Here is a 16,530-nt window from a genome sequence, read left to right as displayed (position 1 = left end):
TTTACGCTTTAATCTTTGCTCACCCTCTTCCAACCCTAACAACAAAGAAACGAGAGTGTATATACGATTTATTTGTTTCTGTGTATTGTCGCTTACAGTGGAGACTTTTGGCGTTTTCGAAAGAAAGATCGACAAAAAAAATTATATATACGTATATGCATCAAACCGCTTTCTACAACACTGTACTTTACCTAACCTAGTAGCGTCGCAACTCGGTCTATCTTTGTATTAGAGGCGAACAATAAGCCCAGCTTCCAAACAATGCCCCTCCCTCGTATACGTCGATTATGGGTCTCCTTTGAAACTGGAATTCCTAGTTGAGGCGTTCTTATTTGGTCTTCTCCCACGAGCCTATGGCCTGATCGACGAGGTTCCTATATTCCTGCTGTTTATAGCATTGCTCAAGGAAGACACGGTATTTGACATCCAGTAGCGCCTTTTCGTGAGGGTCGGTTGTAGGGAGAACTTTCCTTCCGGGTTTGCTCATCCTGTCCATAATCTCCCAGAGATCTTCTGTCTTTCCCTCACTGTCAGCGCTAGCCGCTTTGGCACCGAGCATGGCAGCGCCATGGCACACAGCTGCGTGAACGTAACGTGGGATGAGGACGGGAACATTGCAAGCAGAAGCAATCAGCTTCACCAAGATTTCATTCTGGCATTGGGACCCTGACATGAAGATCGAGTTGATGTTGTGGCCAGCCTTGTTCAAGGTCTCGACGATTTGCTTGGTCTGCAGAGCAATAAACTCCAAGGTTGCGTAGTAGTAAATGGAAAGGCTATCGACCGATTTATCACTGGTCAGGCCGATAACGGAGCCGGTCATACGGGAATCCGCGATAGGAGAGCGATTTCCAAAAAGATCTCCATAGAAGAAAAAGTGGCGCCCCAAGTACGAGATACTGGGAGCTTGTTGCTCTTGAACCATCTCCTTCAGGTGCTCATTGAGATAGTCATAAATGTTTGTGTGGTAGGACTCTGCAATTGATAGCGCCTGGTTGAACGCCGGATGGGTTTCAATGATATGCCTCAGGAGCTCTCCTGTGGCAGACTGACCACCCTCCGCCATCCAGTATCCAGGGAGGATGGTGTCTCGGTAAGGCCCCCACACACCAGGGACGAAGACCGGGTTAGGAGACATGGCCAGATGACAGGTCGAAGTGCCCGCCACGGCGGCCAGGCGAGTGAACGCTTGGGTTCGGTCATTTGAGGCGACCTCTGAATCTAGTTCGTCGCCTTCCAGGTTCACCTTGGCGCCGACAGTGCCAATCCATCCTGCATAGGCATCGATGACACCACTGCCTATTGCGATTCCAGGCGGCAGGCCAAGTTCAGCTGCGGCCTTTTCACACAGCGTACCCACCAGTTCACCAGCACTGAGATATTCGCCATTCTAAGAAGGATGCCAGTTAGAAAGGATACTCACAAATCAACAGTGTCCAGAATCACAATATGAGGGGAAATAACACGGTGTAGTGATTCCAGGAAAGGAGGGGAAGAAAAGAAAAAGGCTCACCACCCCGTTGACTCCTCCAATTCGCTTGAAATTGTCTTTTGTAAGGTCCTCTAGACCGATTTCCTTCAGGAAATCTTCCTGCCAACCTTTGACACTTCCGTCGACTCCGACTGGGACATATCCCTGTTTACAGACGACACTGCAGAAGCTTCGCTTCTCGTTTCCAGTCGCAATGTGCGTGAGGGCGTCGGCTAAGTCGTAAAACTTGCATCTGTCGAAGAGTTCCTTAGGCATGTTGTTCTTCAGCCACAGGATTTTTGGAATCTCCATCTCGATGGACATTTTTCCACCAACATAGCGGAGCAAGTTGTGATTAGTCGCATTGATCTTCTCAGTCTCTTCAACTGGCCGGTGGTCCAACCATAGGATGACATTACGGTCAGTGTCGAAATTAGGACCCGTCACGGAAACCGGCTCATCAGTGTCGTTAGAAAAGACAGCCAGAGAGCAGGTAGCATCAAAACCAATGCCCCGAATCCAGGATGGGTTGATGTTATGCTGGCTGATGGCGCGTTGAACAGAAATACAGATGCACCGCCAGATATCGGAGGTGGATTGTTCCTACAGGAGCAGGAGGCGTTAGTGAGAGGGCTGGCAACGGCGAGGAGTCTCCAAAGCGTGACGATTTAGAGGCAGCCTACATAGTAACCTTGCTGTGGCTGCCACAGACCGATGTTCTCCGAGGCTAAGCCAACAATATCGCCCTTGTTGTCAATAATACAAGCGCGGGCACTACCAGTCCCGACATCAATGCCGATGTAGTAATCCATTTGGACTTGGATGCCGTTTCGATCATCCGTCGAAGCCTGTCTTGATGTCTGATGCGACGGCAGACGGCGGTATGGTAAAGAAGACATGGCTTATAAAGTCCTGTGACACCTCGATACCGGTTGGGGCAATTGATGGAACGGGACAGCCACTCCTGAGGTGCCACAGAACGGTGGCAGCGGGCGTCACTGCAGAAGAACACAGGAGCACCTTGGCAAAAATCGGAGAATTCGAAGAACTTCGAAGAACTCGAGGCTGGAACAGTATGTACGGACAATCCGCTTGGAATGCGGGGAAACAATGAAGCTTCGGAACCCCACTGGATCCAGGCAATGTTCGCGGACGACTGTGCCCAGGTTCGCTGACAGCTGGAACAGAGAATGCCAGAGAAGCAGGATTCAATCTTTAACGGTATCAACTTCGAAATTTGGAGAACAAGACAGAATCACAGGTGTTGGGGCCCGAGTAAGCGAGGTGGAACGGCGTCTGCTGATGGCAGTCCTGTCGGTCCTGTGCTATCCGGCGACCGGCGCCCCTCCGAGGACTGCGGGTTGTCTGGACTCGGGAGTGGCAATCGAGAATCGTTTCACCGGGCGTGGCCAGTGGGGATTGCGAAAGCTGTCGTTGCTATCGTTGGGCATTTTGCTTTGTCGACGTGGTAGCTTACTTCCTAGTAATCTTAGTATTGGTACCTAGTAGTAGTAGCTAATAGTAGCTACCCTTGTCACTGCATGCACCCCGTCCCCACTCGTAGCTAGATGGAGTCCAGGGTAGCGACATGTGTTCTGTGCAAGAACGCTGTTTTTGAATTGAATTATACATGGCAGCACAATATAATGGTTCATTATATAGACGTCTCCTCAGGGGTCAAAGATGTATACTCTGTACTCCGTACTGTCCATGCATTTAGGATGGACTAATTTAGTCATAGATCGCTGGCTGGATCTCTTCCGGAAGCTCTGCGGAGGGACCTGGAACCATGCCCTCTTGCCGGAGCACTGTAGTCCGTGCAGCCCACAATCAGACTCTGTGGGTGGTGTGTAAGTCCCATCCGGAATACCTGAATTGGAGATCCAGTGGCATAGATAGGGTATTCTGTGTTTCAAGCTCACGTCACATGCCTGTTCATGCATCTCACAAAACCGTGCTCTTTTGAACTTTGAATTAAACACATCTGGAAGAATTACATTGTGTGGAGCATGATGGTTGAGCAAATTTAGAGCTCCTAAGAATCATGAAATTATTTCCAATACTTTTACTCTTCCAGAGACTGCTTCTATTATTCTTTCTCTGCTTTATTGCATATCTCAGCCCATCTTTCCATTGGCCGTCAAGAATAGCTCCTGCGCAGCCTCGATATATTACTCCAGCAGTATCTTGAAGTACAATGTACAGCATACAGGATAATTACCGGTGGTACATGTTCATAGAGCCGCTACTCTCGAAAATTTGGGGAAACCTGAGACTGGTGATTTCTTCTGGTAGTAACTAAGTATACACACATGAATGGTATTGTTTAGATCGTTCTGTTGCAGCGAAAGTTATGTGTATGTACTCCGTACTGTACAGTACTTGATGACCCCCGGTCACGGCAGCGTGTCTACGATACGGCCCAGCCGCAAAGTTGCGGTGCTGGAAAGCCGCTCCGCCTCCGCCTCTCCGTCTTCCAGGCCACCAGAGGAAAAGGAAATAAGACAACAAGGCTACAGAGTAGAAAGCACTTGGTCGCATCCCGCTCAGGATGCGTTTCTCCGTCTTCATATTCTCCTCCCTTCTTTCCATAACCGCAGCCGTCGCCCAATCCACGACGTTACCGGCTTCGGCAGATGTCTTCTTCTGGCCCGTCGCATCTCCTCAACCGTCACTCCTTGCCCAGGTAGCATACGATCCCTCAACACTTGAGACAAGCGTCCTGTCATACAATCCTCCCGAGGATGCAAACCGGACTCCTGTCGGGGGCGACGGTGGAGCAGAAAACCTCATCCGCATCGGTTTTTTCGTTCCCACCCCCTCCAACTCGAAGCAATGGGTCGGCAGTCTGATATCACGGTCTTCGCTGGCCGGAGAGGTGATCACAGATGATCAAAGCCGCCCGAAACTCCTGCTTCATCTCAGTCCCGCCAATGAGCTCTACCACGTCTCATTCACGTTGCCCTCGAACCACTCTTCCTCAATGTTGGATGTCGATCTGGTCCACGCCGATGCTGGCCCGCGTCCTCACCTGAATAAACCCGTGGTTCTTGGTCCGGATGGAAAGGATAAGGAGGAAGTCGCCGAGAAGACATTTTTCCAGAAGTAAGTTGTCCTCGATATCAGGCCTCCGGGTCCACCAGGTGTACAGTCGTGCGCCTCTGCGCCTTTCCTCCTTGGCTTGCCTTGTATCTAATGGATGCTGACTCGTTTCAATTTGTTCAGGTACTGGTGGGTGTTTCTTATTGTCACATTTCTTGCTCTTTCTGGGGGAGGAGAAGAGCAAAGGTAAATGTGTACTTTAGGACTGCAGTGGGTTTTTCAATCGCACGAATAGACCGATTTAAAGAAACACTCTTGCTGCCTGATCAATAGTGATCAATAGAGTGAAATACATAAAGCAATATGTCTTGTCCTCCCCAGCGTGTCAAATATGTGTACTCTGTACGTGTGGGTCATACGGAGTAGGCAAAATAACTACGAATGTTGAACAGGTTCCCTAGATGGTCTTTGAGAATTTGTGGCATGAAATTGTCACAGGGTGCGGTCCAAAATTCCCAATTCGCAGGCAAAATACCGCTTCCATGTGGAGAAAGGAACTCTATCGAAGTGCTCCTCCATTTGCTCTGTTATTCAGTACTTAATGTTTCATCTGGGTCACTCATGCTCAGTAAGGTCTTTTTCGGAAACGCCTGGTCAGATGGCATTGGATATCGAGACGCCTTTGGATTGCCTGGGTCACTGCCTGAGTCGTCTAAAGGAACTGACAGAGAAAGTACTCTGGAATGCCACTTGATTGGTTCGTATTTCACTCCTGAAACATGTACTTGCTAGATAACGGATTATACATCATTGAAATCTGCATAAACAGATCGCTGCATGGGCTGAAAATCGCCGAGTGCCACCTTATGCAATCATTTCTTTGTCCGACCCTTCACGGCGTTTGAGTATTCCCCCGTTCATGCCTTACTTCTGAATTTTTTTTTATCATTTTTATTTTCCATAGAGAATGCACATGGAACTGGCGCTATTATTGCCAATTTAACGTTTGTTCCTAATGAACATCAAGTATTCGCGTATGCCGCGCCCCTGTTCCTCGTGGGCCGAGATTCCACACCATCAATCCTCGGTCTGTCAATGCTACGAGTTCGTTCTCGTTTTCGGTGAAATTGAGTTTAAAACAAACGGCCTCCAAACGGAGTACAATGGGCCGCAGCTCCACGACGTTGGGATTCCCAGATCGCCATGACTCCGGATAGAAATCACTTGTATTTTCTTCGATGAGCTCATGGGGATTAAGAGCCCAAACATAAATCAAATTCCAATTTGCTATGGCAATTCGGGTCCCAGTTTCTGCTGTTGCGATAATGCAGCCTAACGAGTTGGTCGGTTTTTGATATCCCCAAAGACGGGCGACGATAGTCCACATATTCAGACGTCGTCCACGTTCTCGATTTAGCTCATGCCCGCAGTTTCTGGCCTGACAGTGAGCTTCTGATTTTAGCAAGCATGCCACCGTCCAGTTTTCTTCAATATGTGTCGCGGTCCCAAAACTGAGGTATCTCCAACGACACACCTCATGATTGTGCTCCGTACGGTACGTGTTATGTGTGCCAAAGAATGGTATGGCAACAGAGAAAGGAAGGACTAGCGAATCTGAGAACTGCACTCTGCAATAATTAAGATGCGACGCTGATGCACCAGGCAGTTGTAAGGGATTCCCCGTCTGGATATTTTGGTAGCATCTGTAGAGCGTCGAGCCACGATAGTAGTAGAGTAACTGAGAGCCCCTGTCATTGAAAGCAAGCCTTGTTACAGGCCCCAGTTCTGAATAGGGTTCCCCTAGAGCCAATCTGCCCTGGCCTTCTGCGCGCTGCGGCCAGAGACCCCGCTCATCCACAACCATAGCGGCTCTGTACTTGAGATCTAAGCAATGTCAGTACTTTGCAACAGACAACAAACAGGTCTCACAGACAACTTATTGATGTCGAATCGTCATGGCAGTCGACCGAGGCATCATAAAGAATCACTTCATGGTGGTGATGATCATGCACGTGCTGCCAGGAGATCGCAAATTGGTTCCTGCTCATGACAGCTAGGGCTAGGGGTTCATAGTCGCTGTGGTCCGGGAAGTTGCAGACAGCCATAGAGTTGTTGGAATCGATAAGAGGGTAATGGAGAAGAATAATCTCGCCATTCAGGCGAGACTCTAGAGCTTGTTTGACAAAGGGATGTGACGTATCGGCATCTTCATCCGCAATCGTTGGGGTAAACCGTACGAGGGTGGAGATGGCATTGTCCCCGGTAAAGGCCGTTTTGAGTATTTTGACGGTTCCAGGTTGTTCATAAGGAAACTTCAGCGATCGTTTTAGAGAAATTGATCCATTGACACCGGCGTGAAAGAGGTAAACAAGCTCATCGTCTCTTAGGACCAAGGCGAGGTTAGGGGAACAGCCATTGTCGGCGATTGAGGAGGCCCCCACGTCGATACTCTTTCCATTGAAATTGTATAGAATGCGATCAGCATAGAAATTAGCACCATGTAGGTGTTTCACCGCACGCCTTCGAAGCAGAAGGAAGAGGTCCTTCGTTTCACGCTGTTCAAGCTCAGATTTCAGTCCGGGAGTCTGGTTCAAGTGATGGAGGACGAGGTCCCGATAAGTGGAAGCAATATGGAACAGAGTACGACAAGATAAAGCTGCATGTAAATAACTGGGTGTAGTGGCATATTGTAGAATGAGCTGGATAAGCTCTGTGGGAAGGTTTAAGAGCATTGTGTTTTCTTTTTAAGCTTCACCTAAGTCATGGAGTGAAGGCTCAGAAGATGTCCAGATGAATGTGACTCGGAGGAGTTTAAACAGTTAGGTAAAGTTGGAGACACGGTGATTGAACATGAGGTGCACTCGAAGGAAAATCGGGCAGAAACGAATCCATTTTATACTTATGTATGTAGAGCCGTTTTGAAGCCAGAATGAGCTCTAGACCCACTGCTGTTGCCTAGATAATTGCCCAGATCTGAATACTTTTTAGCATTGTTGCAAGCGTGGTCGTAAGGAGTAGGCAGAAGGGACTAAGTTCAGGCAGAGCTCGTTGAAACTGGGGTATTGTGAGAGTACACAAAATTAGTGAAAGTCAATTGGTTGCTCACGGGAAATACGAGCAATCCGTGTGGTATCCGCCTCCAACTAAATCAAACTCCCAAGTATTAATATTAAGGCAAGAAAGAAAGGCGGGGGTAAAGGGGGAAACACCAACTTATCGCAATAAATCACCGACTACTTCTATATAAAAAGAACACAATGGTGGGAAATATTTGTCTAAAACCATTGGGCGGAAGGCGAATCGTCTTACTTTCTCTATATCAGCCACCCTCTAGGCTAACATTCCAAATATGGACTCGAAATCCCAACATAAGACGCCAGCCATGCTATAAACGATGATCCCGTAAGCTTTTCCAGATGAGAAAATAAATGCACTTCAATTGAAACCCCAACACGCCGGGAAACTTAGAATGCCAGGCTTCCTAACGCCATGCCCCTCTCCTTCCCCCATTTGAGAACGCTTTACAATATACGGGTATCTCCTAGCATCAGATTTCACGATCTTCAGAACTTTCCTCCATCGCCCAATTGTGAAACAACCCACTCCAGAATACTCTCATAACAGAGCACGAACTGACTGAGATTCTGCACCATACTCGGCCGCTGTGTTCGAAAATCTTCAACAGTCTTAGCGACTAGATCTAAATTGTCATCATAAACCCAGTCGCCAGGGTGACTGTTTTGATTCGTATCAGCATTTTTCCCTGAGACAGACTTCGACATTTCCATGCGTTGTCGCTTCAACATGTCCAATACACTGTCAACCGTACAGAAAGTGCCTGTCCGGCCGCACCCTGCGCTACAATGAACGAGTATGGGTCTTTGGCCTGCGGGTTCGGCTTCATGATTACTAATGTTGCAACTGCTGCTCGTCCTCGTTATTTTGTTGCACTGTTCTACCAATTTGAGGAGGTGAGTTGGCTGGGAAGTAGTTCCAAAGTCTGGCCAGTGCGCGTATTGCAGTTGCGTTATCTCTCGAATGGGTTGGAAAGGAAAGGCAGAGTGTGAGAGGCTGAAATGTCGAATAAGAATGAAAGGAGCCTCATCGCCGGTCTGATAAAGCTCTTGTGTGGGTGTCTTTTCTTCAGCGGTAGCTGATTGTGTGGATTGAGGGTGAGTCAGTTCCGAGTGCTCATCGTCGGCCGTTGTTGCATCCATGAACACCCGTCTCTCTGCAAGGATCTTAAGCTTGAAAGGCCCGTAGTCTCCAGAGTTCCAGTACTGGTGGCATTTGACTTGCCCTCTCTCGACTTCGGCGGTGAGGGCTACGATCACTCTGACGTCTTGTTCCCAGACCACGCGCCAGAAATCCTGAAAGAATGATTAGAATAACCCAAAGCTTCCAGGCAGAGTCGATACTCACAGTAAATGTGTCAGGGATAGGGGCCTGAGTGGCTATGTAACTCTTATTTGTGTATTCTGCTTTGATATGGTTTGCGTTCACGTAATCACAACCACCCAAGGGAACATCCTGAAGCCGTACTCTGGAATGATCAAAAGGATATATGTCATTATATCTATTTTTGGATCCCTTTTCGATTCCGGCCACTCGGAACTTCTTGGATGGAGTATTCGACCCCGTCTTATCATAGCTGACGTCGGGGGAAAGGGCTTCTCGCATGCGTTCTAATTCCCTCTCTTCGATTTTCAGGAACCTCTCCGAGACGGTCTGGCCTCGATCTTTCGAGTCAGAGGCAATGCGCAGCCAGGAAGGCAACAGTTCTCTCTTGGATTCGGTCAAGGCCCCCGGAAGCTTCACTGGTATCTGACCAACGCCACCCATCAGATCCATATTCTGACGGATATTGCTAAAGAAAGGAGCCGTTGCTGAAGAGTCCGGTAACGAGCAACCTCCAGCAACGGGAGCGACTGATGGCAGACTCAAACTCATAGACCGTGGCTGCTTGGTTGAATTTGCCTCTTTCACGTCTTGCTGCTTTCGGATACGATTTGGAAAACGGCTGGCGAAAGTGGCGAAACCGCCACGAAGAATCAATGCCTGGCCATGCCAACCTTCTGCAGTGAATTTCTTCAGGACATTGGTCAATAGCGCCGCGTCTCGCGGGTGTTCTGTGTTTGAATCGTAAACAATGATGTAGGTACTCTGCCTCCAGGAAGCAAATTTCTGCTTCTCCGACTCGCCAACGAAAGTATCCTTCAGCTTCTCGGTGTTGAATGACGGGCGTTTCAAAAGCGTCGTTGGAATACAGAGGTTCAGGGATCCGTGGATATTCGCTTGGGAAAACTGAGGGTAGGGTCTTATGTCCAGCAGTAAGACCTGTTCGGAAACAGTCTCAAGCAATTCTGCGCATTTCTCAGCGGATATAAAGTTGACGGGTTCACGATCAAGAGAAACAGGTAGAGTTTCTGCGCGTCGAGGTGTTGGGGAAATTGAACCAGATGGTTGAGCGATGCGTAAAGGCAGTGACAGGCTGGGATTTCGCCCAGCCGCGCCTGAAGAGTGCGTCATCCCAGAACTTGGATGCGATAGAGACCGATAACTGTCAGGCGAAAATTTCCTTGGATTTTGAATCTGTTGAGGACTTGTTCCTCTCGTAAATGCAAGCATTGGGTCGTCTGCAACATGGGGACTGTCTTTGTCCCCGCCAGCCTGTGCTGATAACTCTGTTGGCATACTCGTCATGCATGGAGGAACTGAGGAGTCACCGTCATCTTGCAATGTCGGGTCTCGAGCTTCCTTGTCCAGAGCCAGATTCTGAGGGGCGATATTTGGGTTCTCTTCGGAGCTCTTGTCTATGGACCGGGAATCAGATCGTTTCGGTTGAAGAATCTGCTTCAACACAGGGTTTGGAGACTGAGTTTGATGCCTCGGGCTTGGGACCGAGGAGTGTGTCTGTGAAAGAGCATCCCAGTTCTTCTTCGTGTAGGGGCCCGGACTTGAATCGGGAGGATTAATGGAGTTGTCGACCACGATGCCAAAGTAGTTAGGACTCGAGACGGGGGCTGCGGATGTTGCATCAGAATAGCCAGGGTACAAGAACGGAGATGGAAAAGAGCCGCTCAGGGAGGATAGTTGGGCAGGTAATCCGGCAGGTGTGTTTGAGACATTGACATGCTGATGTGGACAAATATCCGCACCCCAAGAGGGGGGCGACTGCTGAGAGGCCGCCGTGCCGCGCATGATGGGCTTCACAGCTGGGAACCCCACAACGGCGAGGTCTATAATCGAGTCTCGGGGCCAGATAGAAGTTGAGGGGAACAATCCATTTTGGAACCAATATCCAGCTTTGGAGCTTCACCAATTCTGGGACAGCATTGAAGCAAATCGTGCCATGTCCCTCTTAAAGTGAATGAACGGTACGCGCCGGCCCAATGTGAAAATTCCCAGCAACGAGGGACACTGCGATGCACGCTGAGAGGCGAATTAGAAGCCTAGCAGAGATTGAAGTCGAGCGAGAAGAGACACATCCGAGAGAACGAGTGCAGCCAATCACCGAGGCGCTGGCATTCTGAGATTGGCCAGATTTGGGTTTTACCTGGTCAGTATCTCAATATAAAATATAATAGGAGCGCAGAGCAGAAGGAAGGCCAAGGGCAAGGAGCGATAAAATTCGCAGCTGGGGACGAAGTCGCTGGGTGGGCCGAATTCTGGAGGTGCAGGGTGGAGGGAGTCGAGGGACTGATATCACTGATCTACAAGCAAGCGAAGGGCGCGCCTAATCAGCGCTCTGCGGTGGATGGGTGGAGGCCTCAAGGGTTGACGGGGCCGGAGAAACGTTGTTCGCTATGACGTTATCGGGGGTGCGCGTGGGTGGCTTGGCCAGAAATGGCCGTTCTGGAACTCCAATCGCCGCCAGTGCCACGGGTGGCAAGTCGCTAGGAGCCACGCTAGGACATCTTCAATAGGCGCCCACGTTACTACAGGTACGTAACCAAGGGGCACAAAAGTCATGATTTCTCTTGAGCAAAATTGTCATTTTACAATCCCTGCAATCTGGAGTAGACAATGCATCGAGTATCCAATTAGAAACCACCGTCAGTGCGTCTTCTCCCGCCTCGCTGCAGCTAGGGACTAAAACAAAACAATATTATCGGCGCAAGGGAATGGCAGACTGGCTAGAAAATATCTTCTCACTATCGAAGAGTACGTTGGGGGGGGGAGGGGGGGGGGAAGAGTAAAAAGATTCAATGCCCCTTAGAAGTGCAATTTCAAAGAAAACGTTGCTCTTTGAAGATGCGGTCAGTTAGAACAGACTGCATGAAAAGCTTTGTTCTCAACTATAATGATGCTTTTGAATATAATACACTGCTTAATCATATAGACACACATTGCATACCCTACCAGCGCCAGAGATGCGAAAACCCGTCGCATTCAATCCCATATGTCCGATGCCGACCTCATATCTGCTTTCTTTCCAAGCTGATGCAAAGAGGAAAAAGATAAAGACAAAAGTTCCCTGGCGCTCATTTCAATGGTCCAGATATCATCATAATCTCCCGTCTGGCTCTCCTTTAAATCGTTGGACTCGCTTTTGTTCCCAGTTATCAAGATCCTTAGCCATGAGTCTCTGGCAGAGCGGCACACGGGTCAGCGTCGCATTTCACAAATTACCGCATCGAAGGGAAAGAAAGCCGTACATAGTATTCGTCCTTCTCACTGCCAATCACATGCCTTCTTGGATTCCTCTTTATCCCTTCTTCTCCGTCTTCGCCCTTGAGTCCTAGCTCCAGGGCTTCCTCTTGGCTCAGTTGTCGGACCTTTCGATCATACCGTTCGTATCTTAGGGCAGTGGCCGGAGTAAGAACAAAGGATCCCGCTACCATAATCGTGATGAACGGGAGACCGAAAAGAAGGAATGGGTGTTTTGGTAAATTGGCTCTGTAAAGGGCACCTAATCGTTCCCCCAGCGATGACGACGCTGTCGGGGTGCGGCGGAATGGCTTAGACGGGAACACAGGCATGATCACCGCAAAAAAGCCCCTTTCACTGAGGTCGTAGTATCCCTAAAAACCATCCAACCGGTATATGAAGAAAGCTTGAGCCGAAAAACTCCTCCCGTGTAAAAGAGCGTCATGGACCCGAAGCTTCAAGCCTGCTCCTGCTCATTATATCCATCCGTGAGAAGAGGGACTTGGTCTCGGTAAATAGATAATCCGTGTGGAGAGATTAAACAAAGTATTTGTTGATCTGCGATGAGAAAAGCGAGTCTTGACAACACCACATGCAGCAAGGCGGCCACAACTCATAAAAGGCGGTCCCCAAATTTCAGACGCTGAATCTTGGGTGGTCCGCGCCTATTTCTCTCTTTTTCTTTCTTTTTATATCCCGTTCCGTAGCGGACATAACGTTACATCTCCGTTTTGCCCAAGGTCCGCCCAGAAGCTTTGCTACAAAGACAAGCAGTTCACTTGGCTATTGAAACAATCTAAGCCCATGGCTCCCAGCGCGTTCTCTGGCTCCTTGTTTGGGGGAAGCAGCTCGGCACCATCTACAGGAGCACAGCAGCCAACAGCCAGCATCTTCTCGTCGAGTAATGCACCCAGCGCGTTCGGAAACACAACCACCACAACAACCGGCCAAGCTCCATCTAGCTTCTCGATTCTAGGGCAACAATCTCAACAGCAACAACAGCCACAACAATCCCAGATGCTTGGGCAAAACCAACAGCCGCCTTCGGGACAATCCATGTCAACGTCTCAAAGCACACAACCCGCCTTCTTTAACAGTTTGCTAGAGAGAGGGAAAAAAAGGCCATTCTCTGCGACGGCACAAGATGCCAATTTCGGAGAATTACCTAGTCTTCAATTGGGACTTGACGATATCCGTAGAAAAGCGAGAGAGCTTGGGGCTGGCGGCCCAAAGGCATCACACCAAGCTGGCCGAGACAGTAAAGCGTGAGTACTGATTTCTTTCACCAATTCGAATCCGTATATTGTATATGCTCATGGCTTTTGTGTTTTGAAGTCATTACTTGCTCGCCGCGTCGGGTATCTCTCCAGGGCATGCTTTGCGTGACCTGAAGGCTCTAGACTCCCAAACAGCCGCCGCCAGTCCATTCAAGCAAACCGACAGCTTTGATCCGGACAACGAGAAATTCATGAGAAACCTTCAGCAGCGAGGACGGCAAGCGATGGTTGCTGAGAGTTTGGCCCGTGTCCATCGGGATTTCGATGCCTTTCTAGAGGAAAAGGTAAACCTCAACTGGGACGAGCAACGTCGGAAAATATTTCAACACTTCGGACTCTCTCCGAAAGATGCTGTGGGAGACGATCATGCGGCTTCCAGAGGTTCATTCGGTCGAACATCAAGGCAAACGAAACCACCAGGCACTTTCACACCGCGAGAAGGTAGTCGAAGTGTCTTTGGGCGATCTGCCCTCGAAAAATCTGTCATTGGACCACCTGGGAATCCGCTGGCCAGTTCCCAGCTCTTTTTGGATCCGAGCGAACGAAATGACGGTACAAATATTCAGTCACCGGACAGCCGCTTTTTGCGGGAAAAGATGGGCTACTTTGCGGATAAAGTGCGGCGTTTGAACGGAGCCAGGCTCGAAGAAAGGCCTTTCCCAGTACTTCACGAATTTGCGGAGGTGGAAGAGCATGCTGGAGGCGATGTAGGTGTGCTAGTCCTTAGATTTGGTTCTTGGCTAAATGATTGCAGGTTCCTCGACAGCTATCAGAAGCGTATCGTGCACTGATCTCCATAACGGGAGAAGATCCAAGCGTAACGAACTTGTCAGATCCTGGCGCTATTAAGGAACGACAGTTTGCGGACGATTACTTGAATGAAGCATCGAATTCAAAGGGGGCCACCGCTCTTAGGAAGAGGATAGTCGACGGTTCAAGAAGCTTCCTAGAGAAGCTCTCCTTTGCTGAAATTGAGGCCGCAATAGCCAAGAATCCCCGCGAAGCCCAACTAGGGGGAATTCCCTCGACCATCAACAAGATCCGTGCTTACATCCGACTTCGGGCTGCGAGAAAGGATCTTGCTCCAGATGGGACAGAACTCCAAACAGTTGGTGACGATTACTGTTGGATTCTGATCTTCTATCTTCTCCGCTGCGGGTTCATTACCGAGGCCGCAGAATACGTGAGTCAGGATCCTGGTTTTAGGTCCCTCGACCACAAATTCGTCACATACATGACCACCTACGCCCAGAGTAGAAGGTTACCAAGGGATCTTCAACAGAAAATCAATGGGGAGTATCAGCAACGTTTGCGGAATGCGCCTGAGAATACCGTCGATCCCTATCGGATGGCTTGTTACAAAATCATTGGGCGCTGTGACCTCGGCCGCAGACGCTTGGATGGCATCGGTCAAGGCGTGGAGGACTGGATGTGGTTACAGTTCGCCCTCGCTAGAGAGGATGACCGTGCTGAGGAAATTGCTGGAGAGGTTTTTGGCCTTGAAGATATTCAAACCGATATCACAGAAATAGGCCAGCGAGTATTCGCGAAGGGACAAGAAGCACCTGGCGGTTATGGGACCTTCTTCCTGCTTCAGATCCTCGGTGGAATGTTTGAACAAGCAGTTTCGTATCTCGGTTCTTACGCCCCGGTGAGCGCCGTGCATTTTGCGATTGCTCTGGACTATTACGGCTTGTTGCGTGTATCCGACTTCTACACAGCCGGGGAAGAAATTTGTAAGTTCACCAACGGTCACACTGCCATGTAAGGTTTTGCTAATGACTTTCCAAAAAAAAACAGTGTCATTCACTACCAAGCAGTTCCCTCAGATCAACTTCGCCTACCTCATCACACAGTACACGCGTGAATTCCGCACTGGCAACGTTGAGGCGGCTGTCGATTATTTCGCACTGATCTGTCTCAATGCCGATCTTCCAGGTGCTCTCGGTAAATCACAGGCTTCGGTTTGCCATGAGGCATTACGAGAGTTTATCTTGGAGACCCGGGATTTTGCTAAGCTACTCGGCGACATTCGTGCGGACGGAGTGAGGATCAAGGGGGCAATTGAGCAGCGTCTCAAGTTGATCAAGTTGGTTGACCAAGAAGAGTTCCTGCGGACTATCACAGTGCAGGCGGCTGCTGTAGCGGATGACAAGGGACTGACTGCAGATGCGGTTCTTTTGTATCATCTGGCTGAAGATTACGACCGTGTCATCGAGATCATCAACCGAGCGCTCTCGGATGCGGTGGCTGTGGAGCTGGGACAGTCCGCATTGAAATTACAGCCACTGCGACCAAGAGTGGACCACGATGAGCAATCCCAGCAAGGATCATCCGAACCGGGAAGCAGTCTCAGCCTGATAACAGTAGACGACCCGGTCGTCTTGGCGAAGAACATGATCAGTCTGTACAACAGCAACGCGCTGTACTATCAACGGATCCGGCAGGTTAATCGCGATGCCTGTGGCTTGCTGCTTCGGATCATGGAAGCAAAGAGTGAAGTTGAGGCTGGAAATTGGGCTCCTGCTCTCGATGTAAGTCCAAATGTTACTTACTATTCATCCCCTTTACCAGCTCTGGCGTAACCCTTTCCCTCCTTGTCTTCAATTGGTTCCCTTTTGCTGACAACGCTTGTCTCAGGCCATCAATGAGCTACAAATCCTGCCTCTACGTGCTAAAGGCTCTGTTCCCTACATTCGGAATGCCGCACAGGCGTTCCCGTCCTACCCGAGCGTTATCTCACGGAACATTGGTCACTTGATCATCTGGAGCATCACCTGCATAGGCCGCGAGCGAGAGAGACTCAATTCCGGTGCGTACGAAAATGAGATCCGGCAGAGTTTGGCAGATGAATTGCTTGTAATGGCCAAGGATCTTATGATATTTGCCGGGATGATCAAGTACAAACTGCCGCCAAGAGTGTATGAGACCCTGGCTCGTGCTGGAGCCGACGTGGGGGCATTTTAGTTCAACTTTCTGAGGAGATTTAATCTTTTTTTTTTACCGAGCAAAAAAGTGTATGAGTAGAGAGCAAAAAGATAATAAAAAAAAATATAGTGTGTAAGACTTCTTTTAATCTGCGTAGATAAT

The 16,530-nt window shown here is 49.3% G+C and overlaps 6 protein-coding genes across 6 annotated transcripts; 2 read left to right on the top strand and 4 right to left on the bottom strand.

The window, feature by feature from the left end:
• Positions 1 to 328: 328 nt before the first annotated feature.
• On the bottom strand, positions 329 to 2,283 carry T310_3962 (D-ribulokinase; the record flags this gene model as incomplete). The annotated part of the gene is made up of 3 exons (XM_013473230.1): positions 329 to 1,390; positions 1,514 to 2,074; positions 2,155 to 2,283. 3 exons carry the CDS (start codon positions 2,281 to 2,283, stop codon positions 329 to 331), a joined length of 1,752 nt encoding a protein of 583 aa, XP_013328684.1.
• A 1,739-nt stretch (positions 2,284 to 4,022) lies between these two features.
• T310_3961 (uncharacterized protein) lies at positions 4,023 to 5,305 on the top strand (the record flags this gene model as incomplete). Its single annotated transcript, XM_013473229.1, has 4 exons — positions 4,023 to 4,576; positions 4,697 to 4,759; positions 4,895 to 4,915; positions 4,966 to 5,305. The coding sequence occupies 4 exons, from the start codon at positions 4,023 to 4,025 to the stop codon at positions 5,303 to 5,305; spliced, it is 978 nt and encodes a 325-aa protein (XP_013328683.1).
• A 220-nt stretch (positions 5,306 to 5,525) lies between these two features.
• T310_3960 (uncharacterized protein) lies at positions 5,526 to 7,245 on the bottom strand (the record flags this gene model as incomplete). The annotated part of the gene is made up of 2 exons (XM_013473228.1): positions 5,526 to 6,397; positions 6,447 to 7,245. The coding sequence occupies 2 exons, from the start codon at positions 7,243 to 7,245 to the stop codon at positions 5,526 to 5,528; spliced, it is 1,671 nt and encodes a 556-aa protein (XP_013328682.1).
• An 831-nt stretch (positions 7,246 to 8,076) lies between these two features.
• T310_3959 (Protein tyrosine phosphatase (Pyp1)) lies at positions 8,077 to 10,714 on the bottom strand (the record flags this gene model as incomplete). Its single annotated transcript, XM_013473227.1, has 2 exons — positions 8,077 to 8,883; positions 8,936 to 10,714. The coding sequence occupies 2 exons, from the start codon at positions 10,712 to 10,714 to the stop codon at positions 8,077 to 8,079; spliced, it is 2,586 nt and encodes an 861-aa protein (XP_013328681.1).
• A 1,191-nt stretch (positions 10,715 to 11,905) lies between these two features.
• Positions 11,906 to 12,495, bottom strand: T310_3958 (Cytochrome c oxidase assembly protein cox16, mitochondrial Precursor; the record flags this gene model as incomplete). Its single annotated transcript, XM_013473226.1, has 2 exons — positions 11,906 to 12,062; positions 12,146 to 12,495. The coding sequence occupies 2 exons, from the start codon at positions 12,493 to 12,495 to the stop codon at positions 11,906 to 11,908; spliced, it is 507 nt and encodes a 168-aa protein (XP_013328680.1).
• Positions 12,496 to 12,967: 472 nt separating this feature from the next.
• T310_3957 (uncharacterized protein) lies at positions 12,968 to 16,407 on the top strand (the record flags this gene model as incomplete). The annotated part of the gene is made up of 5 exons (XM_013473225.1): positions 12,968 to 13,428; positions 13,499 to 14,147; positions 14,195 to 15,176; positions 15,241 to 15,974; positions 16,081 to 16,407. The coding sequence occupies 5 exons, from the start codon at positions 12,968 to 12,970 to the stop codon at positions 16,405 to 16,407; spliced, it is 3,153 nt and encodes a 1,050-aa protein (XP_013328679.1).
• Between the last annotated feature and the right edge of the window lie 123 nt (positions 16,408 to 16,530).

This window comes from Rasamsonia emersonii (assembly GCF_000968595.1).
Source record: "Rasamsonia emersonii CBS 393.64 chromosome Unknown ctg1118621760090, whole genome shotgun sequence".
In the NCBI taxonomy this organism is placed as follows: domain Eukaryota; kingdom Fungi; phylum Ascomycota; class Eurotiomycetes; order Eurotiales; family Trichocomaceae; genus Rasamsonia; species Rasamsonia emersonii.
Note: the sequence above shows the minus strand (reverse complement) of the source record. Positions and strands in the feature narration are given on the sequence as shown.